The sequence below is a fragment of the Heliangelus exortis genome, chromosome Z, assembly GCF_036169615.1.
Source record: "Heliangelus exortis chromosome Z, bHelExo1.hap1, whole genome shotgun sequence".
In the NCBI taxonomy this organism is placed as follows: Eukaryota; Metazoa; Chordata; class Aves; order Apodiformes; family Trochilidae; genus Heliangelus; species Heliangelus exortis.
Genome location: NC_092454.1, coordinates 37,289,938 through 37,311,214, shown reverse-complemented (window position 1 = coordinate 37,311,214; position 21,277 = coordinate 37,289,938). Strand labels below are relative to the sequence as shown.

At 48.8% G+C, this 21,277-nt stretch overlaps 1 protein-coding gene across 2 annotated transcripts; it reads left to right on the top strand.

The window, feature by feature from the left end:
• The first annotated feature begins 2,073 nt into the window (after positions 1-2,073).
• On the top strand, positions 2,074-20,013 carry KLF9 (KLF transcription factor 9). Of its 2 annotated transcripts, XM_071730919.1 has the most exons (4): positions 2,123-2,729; positions 9,757-9,826; positions 15,423-15,621; positions 16,378-17,513. In XM_071730919.1, exons 1-3 carry the CDS (start codon positions 2,261-2,263, stop codon positions 15,574-15,576), a joined length of 693 nt encoding a protein of 230 aa, XP_071587020.1. In that variant the 5' UTR covers positions 2,123-2,260; the 3' UTR covers positions 15,577-15,621; positions 16,378-17,513. The 2 variants fall into 2 exon arrangements, with proteins under 2 accessions (XP_071587019.1, XP_071587020.1); XM_071730918.1 differs by lacking the exons at positions 9,757-9,826; positions 15,423-15,621 and having other exon boundaries at positions 2,074-2,729; positions 16,378-20,013.
• The last annotated feature ends 1,264 nt before the right edge of the window (positions 20,014-21,277 follow it).

The following is a 21,277-nucleotide window of genomic DNA, read 5'->3' as shown; positions in this document are numbered from 1 at the left end:
TTTTGTTTGAGGTCTTTATTTTTCCCCAGCTATGATAGGCAAAATCACTTATGCCAATTATCCATGACAAAAGATTATTGCCTGAGGTTGTATCCAGAGATTTAGTGTGCTAGCATACAAAATGGCTGACATCTACTAATTTTTGTGTCCTGCAGGAAGAAAGAAACCCTGCCTCATTTCTGTAGCTGCTCCCTAATTATTTTAATATTCAGTGAAAGAGATTAATAGCAATCTGTAAAGCTCTTTAGCATTTGGGCCCTGTTTCTGTGAGGCAGCAGGGGCTTCAGCTGAGGGAGGTTCAGAAGGGACCCTGGAGCTGAGGCTCACAAGAGGAGAGTGAACCCCCTGTCCCACAGCAGCCAGTGCTTCTTCGCGATACAGCAATTTTGGAGGCGCCAGGTTTTAACCTGTGCTTAGACAGCAGAGAGGCCTCCACACGTTCTCTCAAAGGCAGTCATTGAAATACCCTCTCTGGTGACACCCACAAGGCAGCAAAACTCACAAAACGGAGATGCTTTGCCTCTCAGTACCACCTCTTTTGAGATGAGGGCAACTTCTTAAGTACCACCTGATCCAGAAAGCAGCTTTTCGCTCTCCTCACGCCGGGCGGAGGTCATTCAGTTAACTTGGTGCCACGCACTCCGTGCTTTGCTCCATGTTTAGGCAGGAGCAGGAGACGTGAGAAACGGGATATTTGGATAGGGATGGCGCGTTTCAGCCGGGCGATGGGACCGGCCGCAATGACTGCCAGCCAGCGGCGTCGGGGTTATAGCAGCGCTCCGGGTCCTGCCGGGCAGCAGCACCGCACCACCCCGGGGAGTGCTACGGAGCCGAGCTCCCAGCCACCACGTCGGCCCGCCCCGTCAAAAGCCGCAGCGACCGCGGGGCGAGGGCCGGGGCCTCGGTCTCTGCCCCCCCGCCACACCCGCTCCACGCCCGTGTGCGTTGACCCTGAAGGGGCTGCGTGTGTCACCGGTGAGGGTGCACCGGGTGGCGGTATCAGGTTCCTCCGCAGAGGCTGGCGGGGTGGCCGGGTTTCCCGCTCGGGGCCGGTCCCTCCCGCCGCCTGCCCGCAGGGACCGCGGAACCCCCTCCCGAGGCCGGGAGAAGAGATTCGTCCCGCCGAGCCCGACTCCGCGGCCAGGAGAGCGCCGGTGCCGCTTGGCGCTTCTGTCACCTCAAGCACCGCTCGGGAGGGGCACTCCTGCCCCAGGGCTGGGCAGCAGAGCCCTGCCCCCCGCCCGGTACAGCCGGGGAGCGAGTCGCTGGCTGCCCGGCCTCTCCCCGGCGGGCGGTGGGCGGTGCCGGGAGGGGAGCGGGCGCCCGCCGGGTTTACAAGTGCTGCGCACCCTTCGGAACCCGCCGCTGATTGGCGGGGGCCTCGCCAGTGACATCAGCCGGCTCACTTTCCATTGGCCGCCCCGTTGCTGGGACCGTAGGGCTTCCAGGGAGACACTTAACCCGCTCGGCGCCGGGCAGACCCTCCGCCCCGGGCCGCCACCCCGGTCCCGCCGCCGACCGCGTCCGGGGCGGCCGCCCCGTCGGTCGGGAGTCGGCGACGGGCGGCGGCGGCGAGGAGGAGGAAGCGAGCGGCAGCCCCCTCGCTGCCGCCGCCGCCTCCTCTCCCGGCGGCGCCGCGGAGTCGCCCTTTTAAGCGGGCGCGGCGGGGCGCCCGGAGTAGCACGCGGCCTGGGGAGGGAGCGCGGGGATTGGCGGGGCGGCCGCCCGGCGAACACACCCCCCCTGGAAAAGGGGCTCCGTGAGTGGCGGGGGGAGAAGGTAAACAGAGCCGCCCGGCCCTTCCCGCTGACCAATCGGGGGGGCGGGAGGGGGCTCCGAACCTGACGTGATGGGACTCGGCGCGGCCGTCCCCGGGCAGGAGCACGCGGGCGGCGCGCGGCGCGGGGCGGGCGGTCTCCTCTCCCCCGGCCCCCGCGCCGGACCCGCGCCGGCCGCGCGCGGCGCTCCCCCTCGCCGGCTGCGCGCCGCCCCCGGGGGGTGGCGGTGAGGGGCCTGCCCGGCGCCCCGCTATTTATTCCGCCCCCCCCCCCCCCCGCTCCCCCTCCCTTCCACACACACACACCCACCCCCCCACACACCCCGTCCCCCCGCCCCCCTTCTCCTCCCCGACGCTCTTCCCCGCGCCGCAGAGACCCCGCGCCGCGGGCGGCCCATGGCTGGCGGCAGCGCTGCTGGCCCCGCGGGCGCGCACTGAGAAGGGCGCCCGGAGCTCCCCTCGCCGTCGGGGCGCGGCCGCACCATGTCGGCCGTCGCCTACGTGGACTTCGTGGCGGCGCAGTGCCTGGTCTCCATCTCCAACCGCTCCGCCGTGCCCGAGGCGGCGCGGCTGAAGGTGCCGGGTGAGGCGGAGCCGGCCCGGGAGCTGCGCGACCCCCGCGACGCCTGGAAGGACTACTGCGCCCTGCTGGCCATCGCCAAGAGCCTCTTGGAGCTGAACAAGTACCGGCCGCTGCCCGCCCCCTCGGTCTGCAGCGACAGCGTGGAGAGCCCCGACGAGGACGCGGGTTCCGACAGCGACGCGGCCACCGAACCGGGCTCCAGCCCGCCCCGCAGCCCGCCGCCGGGGCCGCCTCCCCGCCTGCGCGCCGCCGGGGCCGCCCCCAAGGGGAAGCTGGCGGCCGAGAAGCGGCACAAGTGCCCCTACAGCGGTTGCGGCAAGGTCTACGGCAAGTCCTCCCACCTCAAGGCGCACTACCGGGTGCACACAGGTCAGCGGCGGCGGTGGCGAGCGGGGGGCGGCGGGCGAGCTGGCGGCGGTGGGAGGAAGGGGGATGGGAGCGAGCGCTTGTCCTCGGATGAACCCGGCCGGCGGCGCGCCCGGCGCCCCCGCCCCCCTGCCTTCCCACCCCAAGACTTGGCTGGGGTTTGATTTTTGTTTAATTTTTTTGCCCCTTTTCGACCCACTGCCCCGGGCTGCGGTGCGGCAACGGAATAAACTTGGCCTGGCCGGGGCCGCCGGGAGGGCGGCGGCCGGGACCGGCGGGTCGGGTTTGCCCAGCCGGCCCCGGGAGCCGCAGCACCCGACCCCGCTCTCGCTGCCGGCCGCGGAAACGCGGAGCCCGCTGCGGGCATCGGTGGGGAAATCGCCGTGACGGTGGGAATCGGGTTTTCTGATTCCCGGTCAGGTGCAGGCGGGTGAGCGTTTGCAGCGGGGCAGAATTCGGCCAGGACAGCCCCCGATCCCGGTTGTTCCGACCGTCGGGAACCGCCGGTCGCTGTCCGCCTTCAGAGAACCGCCCTCGAGCTTCACTTCCCTGAAGCACAGGGTGCTGGAGCCCGGGATGGCGGGGCTCCCGCCCCCCCGGGGTTGGGAGAGGAGGGTGCGGTGGGGGCTTCCAGCCCGGTAACGCGCGGCATGGCATCGCACGGCGGGTGGGCACACCCCCTCCGGGGGGGCGGGAGGGAAGGGAAGGCTGGAGGAGAGCAGGAGAGCGTCCCCTGCACCCCGCGAACCCCCCCCCGGTGGAGCCGGGTCACTGCTCCGCAGCGTCTCCGGCGGAAGGTCCGCGGGGTCGGGGCTGCTGCCCTGCCCCGCCGCCCGTCCATCGCTGCGCCGGTGGTCACCACCCCGCTGCGGCGTGTGCTAGAGAGGCTCCGCTGGTTCGGCTGCCGGCAACCCTACCCTGCCCGGGCGCTGGAGAGGGTGTGGCAGCATGGAAACCCAGAGATCAAAAATTATCTGCTGCAGCAATTCGTACTCCCTCCGTCTCTGACTGAGTGCTAAGGGGACGGCAATTGTCGACTTCCTTGGTCGGTTGTTTTTTTTTCTTTCAAGTCCCCTATAGTGCAAGTGGCTGAATAAAAATCTTTCCATGTCAGAGTTGCAGTTGGGGTCACAGTGCAGAGCACAAGGCTGCTTAAAAATTACTCTAAATTAAAGGGCTGTGTACGAGTATGGAAAGGAGCAGAGCAGAGGAGATTAACACTGCCGACACGTATTTCACGTCCTTCACATCTGTTCTGTACGCGGTGGTCCTTTTCTGTATTTTGTTTCCTGGCAGTGGTGGTAAGTGGCGAGGAACAAAACGAATTGTATCACCCAAGGATCATACTGCAAGTCATTGCTGCTGCGTGTAGCACGGCCTGGGTTCAGAATTAGCGCATCGGAGTTGCAGCTAAACTGCCTTTGCTCTGGCTTGCCTGTGCACCTGGGTGAACGTGCACTGAAGAGGAGGGGACCCAGAGCAGGTTGCCTACCTGTGCTCTGATGGCAGATCTGCTGGGTGCTCTGCTGCAGAGGTCAGAGGGGGGAGAAGGAGGAGGAGGATTAGTGGATGTGGCTCGGTGGTGAATGCTGCGGTTAGACAGTTAAGACCTTCTCTGTGAGCCAGGAAAGAGGATGGTCAGTGGTGACCCTGCACTGACCTCGGGATCAGTTCCAAGGATTTTTTTGTTACCAGTTCTGAGTCTGCAGCTCAGATGCTCTTTTGGGGGCTGAATATAATGTAAATGACACCTTGCAAAATGTTGGCTCACAAATGATGAAAACGATTTACCATAATTCCACTTACTATCCCACGATCAGATATCCATCCTGATCTAAAAACCAAAGTAGACATCAACTGAGATAGTATTCTGGGTGATAACATGTAAATTAAAGTACTGTTCAACCCACACAGCCGGGCCTAAGCAGTACTATTTTAAGTATCTCCTGAAGTGGTGAAGAGCTTGTGCCACTCACAACCGGTGGCCATGGCTTCAAGTACAAGGTGGTGTATATGTCATATACTCTGATATACCATCACGGGAGCGCTGTGTGATTAAAACCACTATTGATGTCCAGCAGTAGTGATTTTTCAGAGCTTCTTAATAGGAAGTTAGTTTTAGCTAACTGAAATGCTAAGTGATACTGCCAGTGTTTATTATTATAGATGGCAGAACAATTCCTTAGCAACAGTGGGATTCAGTGCGACCTGTGGAGTTATTCATAACTGCGTATTGCAGAGCATTAATACTCCTTCCTTAGCACTGTCTTCTTTCTGTCTTTTTTTTTTTTTTTTTTTTTTTTTTCTCTCCTATATATCTAAGCCTCTAGAATTGCTATCATCTACATACCATTTTTCATCGGGCCACCAACTAGGTCTTTAGCTATTCTGTAGCCTGTTGTGACAGTAGGTACCCAGCCACTGGTAGAACCTTCCTGGTTTTCTGATCTTGGAAAATTACTTTAGGGTTTCTGTTTACACCTGTGAGCTTTCTTGTAGCTGTCTTTGCTAAGAGGTACTAGCCAAGCAAGTTGGAAGGCTCTGGATACTGTTCTGGGCTGTATAACAGTAGGAATCTAAAAGGTTACCTTACTACCTCTGGTAAGCTAATGCAAAGCAGGAAGTGAAATCCTGCATGAAGGTAGAAGACTAGAGGACCAAAGAGCTGATGCTCAGAGGTTAGAGGTTTGTATCATGAACAGCTCCTTAAACTTGTTGGTTCAAAGGCATTCCATATTTCAGAGACTAAAAATGTCTGTGTAACTGTTTGGTTCAAGTTTGGGCCTTTGATGATGACACTAGTTCAATTTCCAGAAGAACCTGAATCAGCCATCCATTAGAAATTGGTTTATGGGTTGATTTCTACAGAAAAAGTTCAGCAGATAGCACTGCACATCCTGCTTGTTCAAACAGCCCCCTTACTTGTGTAGCCAATACCACCAAACTCAGGGTGACTTAGCAGAGCAGGATTTGTAGGAGGAAGCCAAGGAAATTTGAACTCTGCCCCTTCCTCGAGGGATAGTTCTTTCATTCCTCGCCAGGCCCCTGCTGCTTCTCAGATACGGTCATGCACTTCTTTCTGTCATGTGTGTCTTCCTACATTCAGAATATTAGTTTGCAAAGGCTCAGGGATACAAGGATGAGCATATCACTGAAACTGAACTATTACTTCCTTTGCCCCTTCACTATCATCTGAAAACAACTCTGAGCTTCTTATTTCAATTCTGGTGTCCTGAGCAGGAAAAGCAAGCACTACAGGTAAGGTTGTTCTGCATGAGCTGTTTCCCTTAGCATCTCTGAGGTGCATGACTCTTTGTGTAGAATTCTGTCTGATGCCTCACAAGCCAAAAAAAACATTTGTCAGGATGACAGGTGAAGCTCTACAAAGTGGCAGTACCTTAGTTTTCCTCATACCTGACATAGTGGGAGTATAGGACCTGTAAGCTGGTGAAGTTTGGTGGTTGCAGGAGAATTACAAGTGTTGTATTTGCTTGAGAGTCTTGATCATTTGAGATGGCATAATCAAGGCTCACAGACTTGCCCTTCAGAGCATAGGAAAAGGCCCAGATGCAGTGGTAAGATGTGCAGTAGACCCAACCCCTGGAAGCAGTGTAGAGGTCAGGAGAAAGCAAGGGACTGTGCTGACTGAGATAACGTCATTATCAACAGCAGAAACGCAGAGTTACCTTGAAAATTAACAGGCTTCTCTGGATAGGTGGGTTTAGAGGTTTGGTTTTGGCAGGTAATGCAAAGGGCAGTTACTAACCTTGAGGCAGGGGAAGGTGCAGTTTAACAGAGAGGGATGTGCAGGCCAGAGGGTTTACAGGGAAAAAATAAGCACGTGACAGTAAACAAGCTGTGTCAGAAGGCCTGGGCAGGGTGCACGGAGCAAAAAGCAAGGTACAGAGCGGGAGAGGAAGTAGCAGAAGTCAAAATCAAGGAGTCTACGTTTGATGTGATGATGTGATCACAAGCCAGTTGCAAGGCATGTGGCTGCTGAGAGCAGAGCCTCCTGGCTTAGAAAGAGTGACAGAGAAGGTACAATAGAGCCAGTTTGTGGGATGCATCCTCATACAGCACCTGTCGGCTGGGGAGGTGAACCCCAGATTCTTCTCAATATGTAGTTTTGCAGATCAATGGGAAATTCAGGTCTGCATGAAGTACCCTTAATTAAGAACTGAGACATGGAAAGACCAAATGTATGAGAAGAGGTGGGCTTTTCAGCCAACTGTATTGCCGTGTAGACTGGGTCCAAGGAATACCAAGAATTTTGTTACACTGGGCAGCTCTTCTGGCATTTGGCTTTCACAGATGTTTGGTAGTAGGGTTGTAGGCAGAGGTGTGGACCCATGGGTTGGCAACCTTCACAATGAAGCTGAGGAACATTTCAGTTAGAAAGGAAAGGTAAGTGCAGTGCCTACTGCTGCAATGTAGGTATCAAAGCATCCATCCAGTCTGTGTGTCAGTTTGGTTTTGACTGTGATGATTTATTATTTGTGTTCTAGATTATCACTAGCTTGACAGACTGTACAGATGCTGATATGTGACAATCCTCTGTTCACTGGGAGCTTTTTTGGTTGTTTTGTGGGAGCATAATCTGAAATTTAGCATTTTAAGCCCCTTTTATCCAGCTGATGCAATGTCACTTTGGCAGATCATTTAGAATAATACCGGAGAGTAGAAAGTGGAGCCAGCAGGACATTTTTTGCTAAGTTTAGACCTCTATCTGAAACCCGAGTTCTCAAGGGTTAATGCAAATGTGCAAATTGTGGGAGTTCTAGTAGGCATGTTGCCAGGTCTCTGAGAAGCAGGATCATACTGACTGGAAGCTTCGCCAGCTGGGTGAGATAGGGAAGAATCCTCATGATTAAATTCAATGCGGTTCGACACACAATTGTTTTGTTGTGCATTTTTTTTCTTTTTGCACTTAAAAAGCAACAACAAAATAAAACAAAAATACACTGATCAGGTCTATGGTCACAGTGGGAAAGGACTCTAGAAGGGTTTGTATATTAATTTAGGCAGTTCTTAATGTGAAGAACTGCACATGTAGGACAGAAGCTGTGAGCAGGCATCACACATTGGAGTGGCACTCGTGTAGTTCACTAGATCAGTGTAGTTGGACAGGAAACTGCTAGGTAAACTCAAATAGAAGAAGAGAACCTATACATTGTGGAAGGAAGGGCTGGCCCCTTGGGAGGAATATGAGACTGTTGTCCAGGAATTCAGAGAGGCAACTAGGAAAGCTAAAGCCTCCTTGCAATTAAACCTTGCAAGAGAGGTTAAGGACAACAGGAAGGGTTTCTTCAAGTACAGAGCAGATAAAACTAACACTAGAGGCAGTGTAGGCCCTCTGCAGAATGAGGTGGGTGCTGTGGTGACAGAGGATACAAAGAAGGCAGAATTGCTGAACACCTTCTTTGCCTCTGTGTATACAGCTGGAGGATCCTCAGGAGCCGCAGCCCCCTAAGGCTGCTGAGGAAGTCAGGATAAAGGATGAGTTTGCCTTGGTTGATGAGGGCTGGGTTCAGGATCAGTTAATGAGTCTGGACATCCATAAATCCATGGGTCCTGATGGGATGCACCCACGGGTGCTGAGGGAACTGGTAGATGTCATTGCTTGGCTGCTCTCCATCATCTTTGGTAAGTCACTGGGAACAGGAGAGGTGCCTGAGCACTGGAGGAAAGCAAATGTCACTCCAGTCTTCAAAACTGGTCAGCCTCACCTCCATCTCTGCTGAGGTCATGGAACAACTCATTCTTGATGCTGTCTCCAGGCACATCAAGGACAAGAGGCTTATCAGGAGCAGTCAGGATGGCTTTACTAAGGGAAATCATGTCTGACCAATCTGAGAGCCTTCTATGAGGATATAACCACGTGGATGGATGATGGAAGAGCAGTAGGCATCTTGATTTCAGTAAGGCATTTGTCACTGTGTCCCACAGCATTCTTGTAGATAAATTGAAGTGTGGCCTGGACAGTCGGGTAGTGAGGTGGATCAGGAGCTGGTTGAAGGATAGAAGCCAGGGATTTGTAGTCAATGGGATGGAATCTATTTGGAAGTCTGTTTCTAGTGGAGTCCCTCAAGGGTCAGTACTGGAACTATTTAATATATTTACTGATGACCTGGATGAGGGAATAGAGTGTGCTGATGACACAAAACTGGGTGGAGAGACCTACACAGACTGGAGAGTTGGGCAGAGAGAAATTTAATGTATTGCAATAAGGGCAAGTGTAAAGTCTTAACATCTTATTGTTGGGAAAGGGCAACTCCAGGTACCAGTATAGGTTGGGGACTGAGGTGCTGGAGAGCAGCATAAGTGAAAGGGATGGGGGGGTGCTGGTGGATGGAAGGATGACCATGAGCCAACAATGTGCCCTTGTGGCCAGTGGCATCCTGGGGTGTATTAGAAGGGGGAGGGCTAGCAGGTCAAGAGAGGGTCTCCTCCCCCTCTACTCTGCCCTGGTGAGGCCACATCTGGAATCTTGTGTCCAGTTCTGGGCCCCTCAGTTCCAGAAGGACAGGGAACTGCTTGAAAGAGTCCAGTGCAGAGTTGACCAAGAGGGTGAAGGTCAAGGTTTATGAGGAGAGGCTGAGGGAGCTGAGTCTCTTCAGTGACAAGGGGCAATGGTTATAAACTGGAGCATGGGTGTTTCTGTATAAATATCAGGAAGAACTCTTTCACTGTGAGGGTGACAGAGCACTGGCACAGGCTGCCCAGGGTGGTTGTGGAGTCTCCTTCCCTGGAGACATTCAAAGCCCACCTTGGTGCATTCCTGTGTGACCTCCTGTAGGTGATCCTGCTCTGGCAGGGGGTGTTCCACTATATGATTTTTGAGGTCACTTCCAACCCCTTACTTACTGGGGTTCTTTGGTGACTGTGAATAGCCTGAGAGCACTCTATAAATACCTTAAACTCGAGGTAAGAGTCTGTTGAAATACTGGCTAATAAATTGTGATTTTATTATGAACGGCAGTTCTTTTATCTTTCTAAATGCACATAAAATTGCATTCTTCCTTCCCCTCAGTCAAAGCTGTTTTCCTTTTAGAGAGCATTGACTCTGAGACAAGACCTCTTCAGTCCCTCCTCAGTCCCAGGTAAGTGCCCTGAGCACCAGGATAAGAGTTAATAGCTCTCTGTTGCTCAGTTAGCATATAATAACTACGGCAAAATGGAGGAAGTTTGAATTGAGATAAGATAGCAAAGGAGAAGAGGCATGAACTTGTCCTACATTCCCAAGAGTGTACTTCTGAGGGCACTCCTTTCAGCCATGAAAGTGTAGATTTCACTGTCTGGTGAGCTTTGGGGAGGTCTGACCTCTCCTGGGTAGCTTCCATAACTTTTATATAAGGAGGCATAGTTCTCCAGAGAGAGGCTCAAAGGCCGGCAGGGAGGGTTGTGATACAGAAGAGAAGCAGTGAGGGTATCCCTTGCACCTGATGCTGTGCCACAAGGGGGTAACAGCAAGACTGAGTCTCACTGTTAGCTTTAGGCCTACAGCAGCTCAGCAGCAGTGGGGTTTAGCACCTGGTCTTTTGAAAGAGGTGTGGGCAGCTGCATATGGGAGCAGCTGTTTGGTGTTTTTGAGGATGTCGGAGCAGTCTAAATACTTGCTGAAAGCAGCATTTTAATACCTGAATTGACCCGTGGTGTTAAGTCCTGAGTGCTGGTGTAATAAACCCCTTGCTGCAACCCGTCTGTTTGTTTCCTGTCCTGTAGGTAGAGTCTGGTTGTACTCTTGCCAGATTCGATGTTGCAGAAACCCTTGTTTTAGACACATAGTACTGTACATTCTCATTGTTGATCAAGCTTCATGCTGTTTTCACTAGTATCTATACCTTGTGATTGCTGCAGATTTTCATAATCTGATTTTGGGATATCTCAGAAGAGGAGTAAGTTGGATTATGCTCTTGACATACGCCTAGAGAACTTGCTGTACTTAAAATCATAGAATCATCTGCATGGTTAGAAAGGACCTTCAAGATAAAGTCCAACCATCAGTCCTACACCACTGTAACAACTAAATTATCCCCTGAAGTGCCACATCTACCCATTTTTTAAATATCCCCAGGGACAGCAACTCTACCACCTCGTTAGGACAACCTGTTCCTATGCTTTACCACTTTTCTGGTGAATAATTTTTTTGTAATATGCAATCTGAACCTTCCCTGGTGCAACTTGAGTGCATTTCCTCTTGCCCTGTTGCTTGTCATTAAGGAGAAGAGGCCAAGCTGCCTCACCACCACATTTCAGGAGGAAGGGAGCTAGAGGAATGCTGAGACATACTAGAATGGTGGCTGAGCAGGATCATGGGATGGGGGAAGAGAAAGAATGCTTGTCATTGTCATCTCTTCAGTCAAGCATTATGGATCAAGACCAGGTATTCCTAGAGTACCAAGATTTCTGGAGGTTGTGATCCAGCCACAGAAGTACAGGAGGATCTTGGAAGATGAAGTCAGGGATTAGGGTCTCTCACTTAAACCATACGGAGCTGATTACACCACTCCTCTTTTTGCTACATTTTTTCTCTCACCTGGTGGCAAGAGATTTTGCTATTTTGGCTTTCAGTATTTGTCTGCTTTCTCTTCTTCTTTGCTATCATGTACTTTCAGGTTTCTGGCAGGAAGAGGGGTCAGCCTTGCTGCAGCTGAGTTGGGGTGTGGGTCCAGGCAGATGCTGTGGGCAGGGTGAAGGTCTCTGCTGCAGAAGGTTCTGGCTGTGCCATGTCAGGAGCCAGGCAGAGAATGAGTAATGCCCAGATACACCACATCCCAGAAGTCAAACTGAACCATTCTTTAATTTCTATGGTTAAAACAGTTGTTGCTATGAATACCAGGCAGCACAGTCCTACCATGTGCATGGTGGTGTCATTTTTAATAACACTGGTCAGTCCAGCCATCTAATTAAGTGTCCATTCATGTAGCTGTAGCAATGGTCCATTTGCCTTTCTAGCTATCGTGTGAAACAGTGTCATTAGGATTATTTGACAGCAACCAGTTCTGCATTAACCAGTTCTGGTGCCAGTCCCTGGACTTGTGACAGTGTCCAGCTCACTTCTGTCGGCGAGGCAGATAGTGTGAGCCTGGCAAACCGTACACCTTGAGCAGACTTCTGTCCACACCACCAGCAGTCTCTGACTGGTGTCTGTAAAGCTAGTGCTTAAACAAAAATTTTAGTTACTCATGTAAAATTAGTACTTCATTCCACTGCAGCAGCTCAGTGTGCTCCAGTCCCAGTGCATCTTCTGTTACACACTAAGAGGGTTGCTCAAGTCTGTGCTCATCAACTTTGTCTTCAGCTTTTTCAGATACAGTCTGCCCCCTCCCAGAGAAGAAGGTCACCCGCAATTTCTCTATACCCTGTTTGTCCAAACAAATTAATCTGTGTTAAAGCCACCACAAGCTGCAGCTTCTAACCTTAAGTCATCTACATCTAGAGCAGCATTTGTAGTGAGAATACCAGTGATGAATCAGGACCCCCTGAACGATTAACAAGTTTGCTAATCCCTACTCCATATTCAGTTCCAGAAACCCTTCCTGCAGAAGAGTACAATGCAGGAAAATCTGGAATGTCCTAGGATATGGCAAAAAAGTTAAATATTTACCATCTATTCAGAATAAAGCTGAAACTGAATAATGTAAAGTGGACCTGCATTGGGTCATACAAAGCAGAATGGATAAGAGTTTAAACTTGCAGAGTAAGAAGAAACTAATTGCAGTAGAGGATGGAGAGAAGGAAAAGGGAGAAAAGACCAGTCAAAGTAAGAAAGCAAAGATCAAAAGGATCTGCAGTGACCTTTATATTCATTTGGGATTTAAAGCAAGCCAGGGCTGCAGGAGCAGGAGTTCTTTAGACTTGGGAAGACCTGTAAAAAGCCAGTGTTACCTATCTGGTGCTCAGCATAAACTGTGTTTCCCCACTACATTCCTGGTAGCACAAAAGACAAAGAATATTCTTGAGAATATGTATGTATATAGAATATATATATAATTCTTACTGAATACAAAGATGCATATTCTCTAAATCTGTACATCAGTTTCTGTTTCACTTGCTACATCTGTAATCCACCCTAGGTATATGGATTTTTACATTCTTTTAAGAAAATTATGTACATCTTGTATTTGTTGTTTTAAGATCCTGTCACGCATAGTTTTAAAGTCATGATAAAACATTGGCCATTCGTTCATCTTTTGATGGAAATCCTATCTAAGTCATATCTTAAAACATAACTAGTGTGCAGCCACCAAAGAAATTATATAGAGCAGCACCCCATTTTAGTGATTCATTTTGATAATTTCAGACTACTACTCCCAAAACTGAAGGGGGAAAATCATGCAGAAAAATACTTCTTTATTGAGGCATGGCATAGGAACCCGTATCTCCAGAAGGAGGCAGCACTTGCTTGCACTGCAGCTCTGTATGCCGATGCCTGCCTTGCTGCCTGTGAGTTGCAGGACCTGGTTGCTCTGTGGACTCTTCTCCAAATATCTCCAGTGCTTTAAAAAAACTGCATGTCAGATGAAATCAGCAGATACAATTAGCTTTGCTAAGTAAGCAATCATCAGATGTCATCAGGCATCTCTACCTTGCTTTAAAAACCTACTGGGTACATACTTCTCCTAAGAAGTCTGTCACTCCACCCCTGCACACAGAGAATTCTGTCACTGAAGCACCATCCGTCTGGGCAAGTGTCATCTGAGAGGGCTTTGTGACCAAGGGGAGTGGCAGCTTTGCAGGCTTGGAGACAATCCTTGGAGGCCTGGAAAAGCCTCTCTTCCTCTTGTGTCTGCTCTGGGAAGGCTGGTGTTTAGTGCATCCTGGTGTCAGGGATTATGCCTGGCCTACTTTCACATATCTGCTTCCAAAGTGGCTGTGACAGTCTTGGTGAGATTGTGTTGCTAAGGTGGTGAAGCTTTTCTCTGCCACTTTACCTGGGTGCTCAGCCATGGGTGCTGGTGGTAGCCCTCCTGCTTTTGGGGGAGCCTCTCCACTCACCTCTGCTGCATTTGCCATCCCAGTGCACAGTGGCTCTCCGTCCTCTGCCATGCCAGTCCCCATGGCCTTTGGCACAGCCCTCTCAGCCAAGATTGGGGGTAGTTCCCCTGAGGCTGTGGTGCCAAATGTACACTGTGATCCAAAGCAAGCCCTGTCTTTCCCCAAAGCTTTGTGGTTATGCTGCACAACCCAAAAGCACTTTGCCCTGGCATGTGAAGTGGGTGTATAGGGGTAGTGATAGCCATGCTGCTTCCATCATGTTTCAGGGGAGATTTCAGTAACCAGGCTCCATTTTGTCTTCTCGTCTGCAGTTCCAGGAAGCATTGGAGAAAAACTCAGTTTCTCGAGGGCTAGATGGGGCCAGACTCAAAACATTGCTTATAGGCACCTGGGTTGGATACTACTACACCTAAAGTGTAAACACTACACCCCAAAGACTGTGTGATGTTACCCAGCCTAAGCATCTTGTCTCCCTGTAATACTGTTAGGCACTTCTGCAGGCTGAAGAGCTGTCCTGAGGTGGGTGGTTTGAAATGTGGCTTCTGGGGACGGGGCAGGATGCCAGAACTCCTTCTGCAGCTCTGGGGCGTAAGTGCCTGACATGGAGTCATATACTAGATGCCTCCACACATACAAGATGTATAGCATTTATCCCACGTTCCAAGGAGCAGCTCAAAAGCTGTTCTGCACCTCCCATTGCTGCCTGCTTCCAGGAGTTATTATAGAAACCATGAGATAGATAGCAAAAGAGCAGCACAAGTGAAATGGTTGCCTGGGATGCCAAGGGCAAGTGCTGGGGCGGGGAGGGCAAAGCTGGGGAGGATGATGGGCACCACTGTGAGTGCACTCTACACCTCCTGGTGCTGTTTGGCTGTGGAGCTGTGGTCATGCATAGGTGAGCCTGCATACAGGTTTAATTAATTTCTTTCATACAGGCAGTGACTGTTAGGAAAGGCTTCCAGCCATGTGTGAGAGCATACAGCAGGGAGCCAAGAAACACATTTAGGAAAGAAAATAGCCTCAGGTGAGGGTGGCTGGAGGGTTCCTCCACCAGGCTCAAGTACCAGGCTGACTTGCTTCCCTCTGCATCCTTTACCCTGGACCAGCATTGCCATGAGGTGTGGGAAGAAAGCACTGCCTGAGTGGCTGCTGTAGCCTTTGCAGTACTGCTGGTCCAGTTGCATCTGTACCATGGTGCTGGGCACTCTGGGATCAAGCAAGCACCTCGGAGAGAGCACCAGATCATAGGAGCCTAAACCTAATGTGAGCTGTGTTATTTAAGGGAGGGCTTTCAGGTGCCATGGTAGAGCTGCATCACAGCTTACCTGGTCTGTCCTCACCCTCCTTGGCCTTTTGGATGCCATCAGTTGCTGTCACCAGCTCCCTTTCTCCTCCCTACAGATCCAAAATACATTCCACTGATGGTCATCCTGTCTGCATCCAGACTCTTCACTCCAGTCTTTTGTCACTCCAGTTGAGTCTGGGGAGGACTTGTGACTCCTTTCTGTTTGGTTATCTGTAAATATAAAGCGAGCTTGCCTGTTGTGCCAGACTTTGCAGTATTTCTTCACACAGAAATACTAGAGTTCCTGAGTTTCTTTCCAGCTTTTCCAAGCTGAAAAACTCCTGAAGTAGATTTTATATCTCATGGTTGACTATAAATAGCTGTCACACAGCTGTCATTTATATTCCCTTCAGGAGGCTCTTAAGAAGGGAATTAAGGCATCGAACTGCAGCCATGCATGATGAAGGCTTTTGTGTGATCTTAAAACATTTCTGTCTATGCTGTGGACTGTGGTCAGCCTTGCCAGTGAGGAGCTGTTGGATCAGTGCCTGTAAGCAAAACCTGTAAAACCAGAGGTGAACTGGGGGGATGTGTGGTGCCAGAAAGATTGCAGTGAGTGCTGTTCACTTCTTTCACCTTTGCTTTTAAAAGCAGAGGTGCAGTGTGGTTTAGGTTAAGGTGTTCGGTTGGTTTCTTCAACATCCTAGGAAATACTGAAAGAGCTGTGAATAATAATATAGTTTTCCTGTCCTTAAATCAGCCATCCATCTAACAGACTTGGGGGAGACCTACAATCTGGAGCAGCGTGGATTACTGGGGGGAGGGATGGGGCCATGGCATTTCTCTCTGCAGATGCAGTGGTTTTATGTTATGTGTTTCCAGCCTTAAGGCTGCACTCCCCTGCCTGATCTCTCCCTGCACAGTTGTCCCTGGGCTGTAATGATTGTGAAAAGATTTTTTTCACTAGGTGAAAGATTTTTTTTGGCTGCTTTTCTAATGGTAACAAATTATTGTATTCAGCAGAACCTTAGTGTCAGGGGAGTAATACTGGTGCTCCTTTCCCAAACTGCTGTAGGGAGCTTGACATGAAAAACGTACGGGCACAGGCGGAGAGCTCATCTGTTATTTTGACAGTCATCGAGGTCATGTAAGGTTCTCAGTGGAGTGTGAGTTCCATGGGGTTGGAGGGGTTTCGGGCTTGTGAAACTTGATGAAGCGACTTACCAGCAACTCCACAGACCACAGGAAAACACCAGCAGCTTTTCCCCCTCAGCAGCGTGTTCCCCAGCTCCTCGGCGAGTCTGGTGCCTGCTGGTCTGCATTACCCCCACCTTGCTAAAGCTCTTTGTCATTCTCTCCTCCCCACAGGTGAGCGTCCGTTCCCCTGCACATGGCCCGACTGCCTTAAAAAGTTCTCCCGCTCTGACGAGCTCACCCGGCACTACCGAACCCACACTGGCGAGAAACAGTTCCGGTGCCCCCTCTGTGAGAAGCGGTTCATGCGGAGTGACCACCTGACCAAGCACGCCCGCCGACACACCGAGTTTCACCCCAGCATGATCAAGCGATCCAAAAAGTCCATCTCCAGCAGCTCCTTGTGAGGGGGAGGCAAGCTGTGGCCAGGGTGCAGGCAGCGGCGCCGGGGCACGAGCATCCGGTGTGCGCTTGCCATTGGAAAGCACATGTAGCTGATGTTAAAAAAACAAAACAAAACAAAACAAAACAAAACAAAACAAAAAAAAGTGCTTCATTCGCCCCCTGCCTGTCCACCACCTCCCCACCGCGTTCTAGGAACAGCGGTCTGGAGCAAGTGGACTGCAGGGGGTAAAAGGAGAAAGGGGATGGCCAGCAGAGGAGGCACCACCTCCTCCGCTGTAAAGCATTTATGCTGGTGTATATACGTCTGACTGGATGGTCCAGCCTGTGCCACCGCAGTAGTGTGGTCTTTGTGATTGCTGTGTCATGAACATGTTTTGTTGAATAGTGTAAAGCTGCTTGTATTTAGATTTGTTAAGTAAAACCACTTTCTGAGTCACATAAGTAACTCTCAGATTAAAACTCCATAGCACACTGTAGAAGTGGGTTTACTTCTGTCTTGAACAATCCTGCATTTAAAGAGACTGTTAAGAAAAATTTAACGTATGTCATGAATAGCATCTGATTGATCTACAGGAATAAGGTGAATTTATACTCAAGAAGGCCCATTAAAGTAAAGGGTCTTTTTAATTTTTCTTTTTATTAACTATACTTTTGAATATAAGCTGCACTTTTCCAATAAAAACGTGCGTAATGCAAGCAGATACTTGAAGCAAAAAAACCCCACAACAACTCAGTTGGTTTTTGACCATATGCGTATTTAGCTCAGTTATTCACTTACCTGGAAAAATACAAGTCAGCCTAGATAGTGTGGCAGGGGTGTGGGAGCAGAAGCATACATCTTTCAATCGATGCTATACTTTTAATTTGTCAATAAATAAAGTACTGTACTATAGAAATGCCACTAACAGTGCTTTATTCTGCTGTGTTTCATTTGAAAGGATGCGTAGCAGCAGATACCAACTTTATAAACTGCTGCTTTTTAAAAGGCTTTTTGTCTTCCTACACTTGCCTTAAAGATTTATTCTCTTCATACCCTTGCCTGACTCCTGTGGTGTCCTATGGGAGTTGTATGTGCTTGTGGAGAGAGTAGACCTTTCCTTAAGAGCACTCTGTTAATGGAAACAGTTGAAATTATTGTAAGGAGTACTTCGAGAGGGCTCCTGAATCTCTTGATCCCATCCCTATTTCTATAGAGTACTGGGAAGTACAACATGGAAGGTGTAATACTACTTGTGGTTTAGTATTTTGCATTGTAACTCTGTCGTGCATGGCATGTCAAACATGGATAAAGGCAATATTAATTTTACTTTAAAGCTATTTTTTGCTCTCTAAGAGATGCAGAAGGATCACTGGAGGAAAACTAACTGAGGTTTGTGGGGTTTTTATGTTAAAAGCATTAATTGTAGGTAGCAGAAACTGAAAGCCTTCCGTAATTTTTTCCCCCTTCCCAGCTCATATAGGGGATAGAACTCTGCTTACACAGTTTTGTTTTTTTCCAGAAACATTCTCCTATTTGTTTTTTTTACCCCTTACTCCAGAAGAAGAAAGGGAGGTGCAGCCCTTCTGTAGAGACTTAGGGACAAATTCATCTTGTGAGTAATCACACTGAAATCCAAAGTAAGTGTTGCCACTACAGATGAATTTAGGTCATCTTGTAAAATTCTGTACATAAAAATCCTTGTTGGTGCACCTGCGATTACAGTATCTTATTGTTTTACCTGATAAAAAGCTTGCTTCCTAGAAAGAAACATAACAAAAATGAACTCAGAAAGTAGAGTGTTTTATTCTACAGTTGTATAAGGCTTTCAGCATTAGAAATCAGTTTGCTTATCGTGTTTTTACCTGTGTAGTTCATGATAAATTCCGTCTATGTGAAGAGAACTGCTTTTAAGGCACTGGGGATATTGAGCAGTCTGTTGCATAAAAAGGGATGTGTTTTCTTCAGTGAAGACATCAGGAAACCAAGCACACTTTCTACCTCCGTTTCAGCTTTTTGAAACATTTATTTTAGAAACCAAACTTTTAATTTCTGTGTCCAAATTGAGTCATAGGGACATACGTTCTTCTTAATAAAATAGGTAGCCTTGGTATTTCTATTGGTCTGGAAATGCAGAAAGTGTTCTGCTTACCAGCACTGTTAATGCTGCCTTGTTGAGTAGGGTCAGGGCCACGTGTAGCCCAGTGAGATTCAAAGGTGCATGCACACTCATCTTCATTCTTCTCTATGAAGAGTTTTCAAAATCTTGAGTCCGCCCTGCAGTCTGAATTGTTACCTTTCTGCGGGACAAATGCAGCACTTGGAAAATCAAGGCCTAATCCTGTGAAATAAAAGACACCCCCACATTCTATCAACCACTATGGGAAACCACAGATGATAAGCAGCTCCCAAATCAGAACATAGGTATTTCGGTCACTTAGATACCAGAACTAACCAATACATGGAAATAAATGGCCAGATCTATGGTTTCCACCTTGCACATTTGGGGTAGAATGCACATTTAAAGAAACATTGTTGTGCCTGCACAGTCTGAAAGTATCAACAGGCCGAGGGTGCTGTGGTCCATGGGACAATGGGACTTACAGGCACATGTCATCATTGGGTGTGATGAGATCCTGTTTCTGAAAAAAACCTTCCTAAATGGTAACCCATTTGCTGTATGTAATATGTATGCTTTAGTTAAGCATTGGACAGACGGGATTAATGTGATTCATTAACCACTAACAAAATACATGGTGAATGATCAGGTTTGGAGATTTAACTTTATTGTTTTGTTCATTTGGGTTTTCTTGGGTTTTTCTTTTAAGAAAACAAGTGACACATAAACCAAACTGCAGGTTAATTCTTTGCATCTTGAAGTTAAGTTTTGAAGAGTGTTGCAAATGTTGGATAAGAAAAGAAAATCAGGTTCTCTAATACTGTATTACTTGTTGTACTTTTTTGGGAATGCTCAATAGTGCTGAAGTTAGGACAGCTCTTCTCCTTGGTTAAGAAAACCCATTACTAGAGAGAAGTTATGGCTTTTAAGGTATAACTATACAACATACTTCTTTTTTGAACAGTTTTTCATGACCTGTATTACAGATCTGTTTTCAGTTTGCAGATGGACTAAATCCTGCATACACCAGACTGAACACATACTTCAAAATGCTGGTTTACAGACTAGTGGTCTGTAACACTGTAAAATACCAACTTCCAACAGTTTAATCCATTTTATTTTTGTACAGTATTCGTATTCTTTATAAGTTATTTTGCTGTCCTGTTTTGTAAATCACATGAAATTGTAAAAAAAACAAAAAAAAAAAGAAAATGAAAAAAAAAAAGTAGGCATAGATGTTTTTGTACATATGTGTATATATTGTCCAAATAAAGAAAAACAATTAAAAAAAATCAACACAAAAAAACCCCAAACAGGTTGTCTTAAATGTAGTCATTGTAGTACATGACCATGAAGTGGTCATGTAAAGCAATGTGAGTGGTTATGAAGAAAATACTGCTGCACAGGATGAAATTGATGAGTGGTTTATGAACCAGCTTCAAAGGTCTTGATGTTCCTAGTCATTATGTAGCTTGAGTCGTTTCACCACTTCTCACAGGTGTTTTCACAGGTGTTCCCTCTGCTGCTGCTGCTGCTGCTGCTGCTGCAAGGAGATACAGACAAATCTTGGAATGGGGCAGACATGTCCCTTTGTTGCCCCCTTGCTCCAGATCCTAAAATGTCTCCCACTGCTCAAGAGCATTTTGAGCCCAGACTGGTGCTTTCCTTCAGACCGTGCAGGTGCTGAACAAGCTAATGGTGCTTCAGCCTCTGAAGCCATACTGCTGCTTTGAGATTTTCATGGGTTTGGAGGGGTTCCTTGTGTCAGGAGGGAAAAAAAATCAAACATCTGCTTCTGAAGGAGGGAAATACAAGGAAGCCTGTGCCAAAAAGCCACTGACATTTACAGTCACTGACATTATGGTTGCTAAAAGCAACTATTATACAAAATTTATCTTGTACATGGGAATGGATCTAGGGTGTGACTGCAAGGTGAGACCCTGGACCCAAGGGACCATGTAGTTCTCCAGCAATGCAGCCAGAGGTGGAGGGGTGGAGGCACACGATCTGCATCTGGAACAAAACTTGTAAGCCTCCAAATTTTGACCTGATGCTGAGTTGAAGTTTTCTGTCCTCAGGCTGGGTGGCCAAACAAGCTCAGCATAAGGTTTTCTTGGGTTTTTTTTAATTTTTTTTTAGCTTGTTACTGATTTTAGGGATAAAGGAGGCTGTGGCATTTGCCTCATTCCCCTGCAATACCATCATAAAGGACTTTCCATAAATGCATCAATTTTCACCTTAAAACACTTTATTACATTTGTCTCTAGTGCTCTAATTTGAACAGCTACCAAAACCTTCCTAATGTAGAAAGGGCCTTAAAAGGATGTTTCCAGCCACTGAGCTCTACTACACTGTACAGAGCAGTCCTGTCAGGAGTGATGTAAATTTTGGCTGGAGTAGTTATGACGTCTGAAGGCTGATTTCAGCAATGACACGGAGAGGTGTGACCCTGAACATGGACCAACTGAGTCAGAAAGTGAGTTCTAATTTCTCCTCTCAGCCAAGGACAGAAGAAAGAAAATGTGCCATATAATGCCGTAGAAGTGCAGTTAAATGTCTGCAGACTGGTCCAG

Excerpts from the sequence above, each read along its gene's own strand:
- KLF9 (XM_071730918.1), top strand. The coding sequence starts at position 2,261 with ATGTCGGCCGTCGCCTACGTGGACTTCGTGGCGGCGCAGTGCCTGGTC. Across the intron at positions 2,730-16,377 it reads GCACTACCGGGTGCACACAG|GTGAGCGTCCGTTCCCCTGC; the intron begins GTCAGCGGCGGC and ends TCCTCCCCACAG.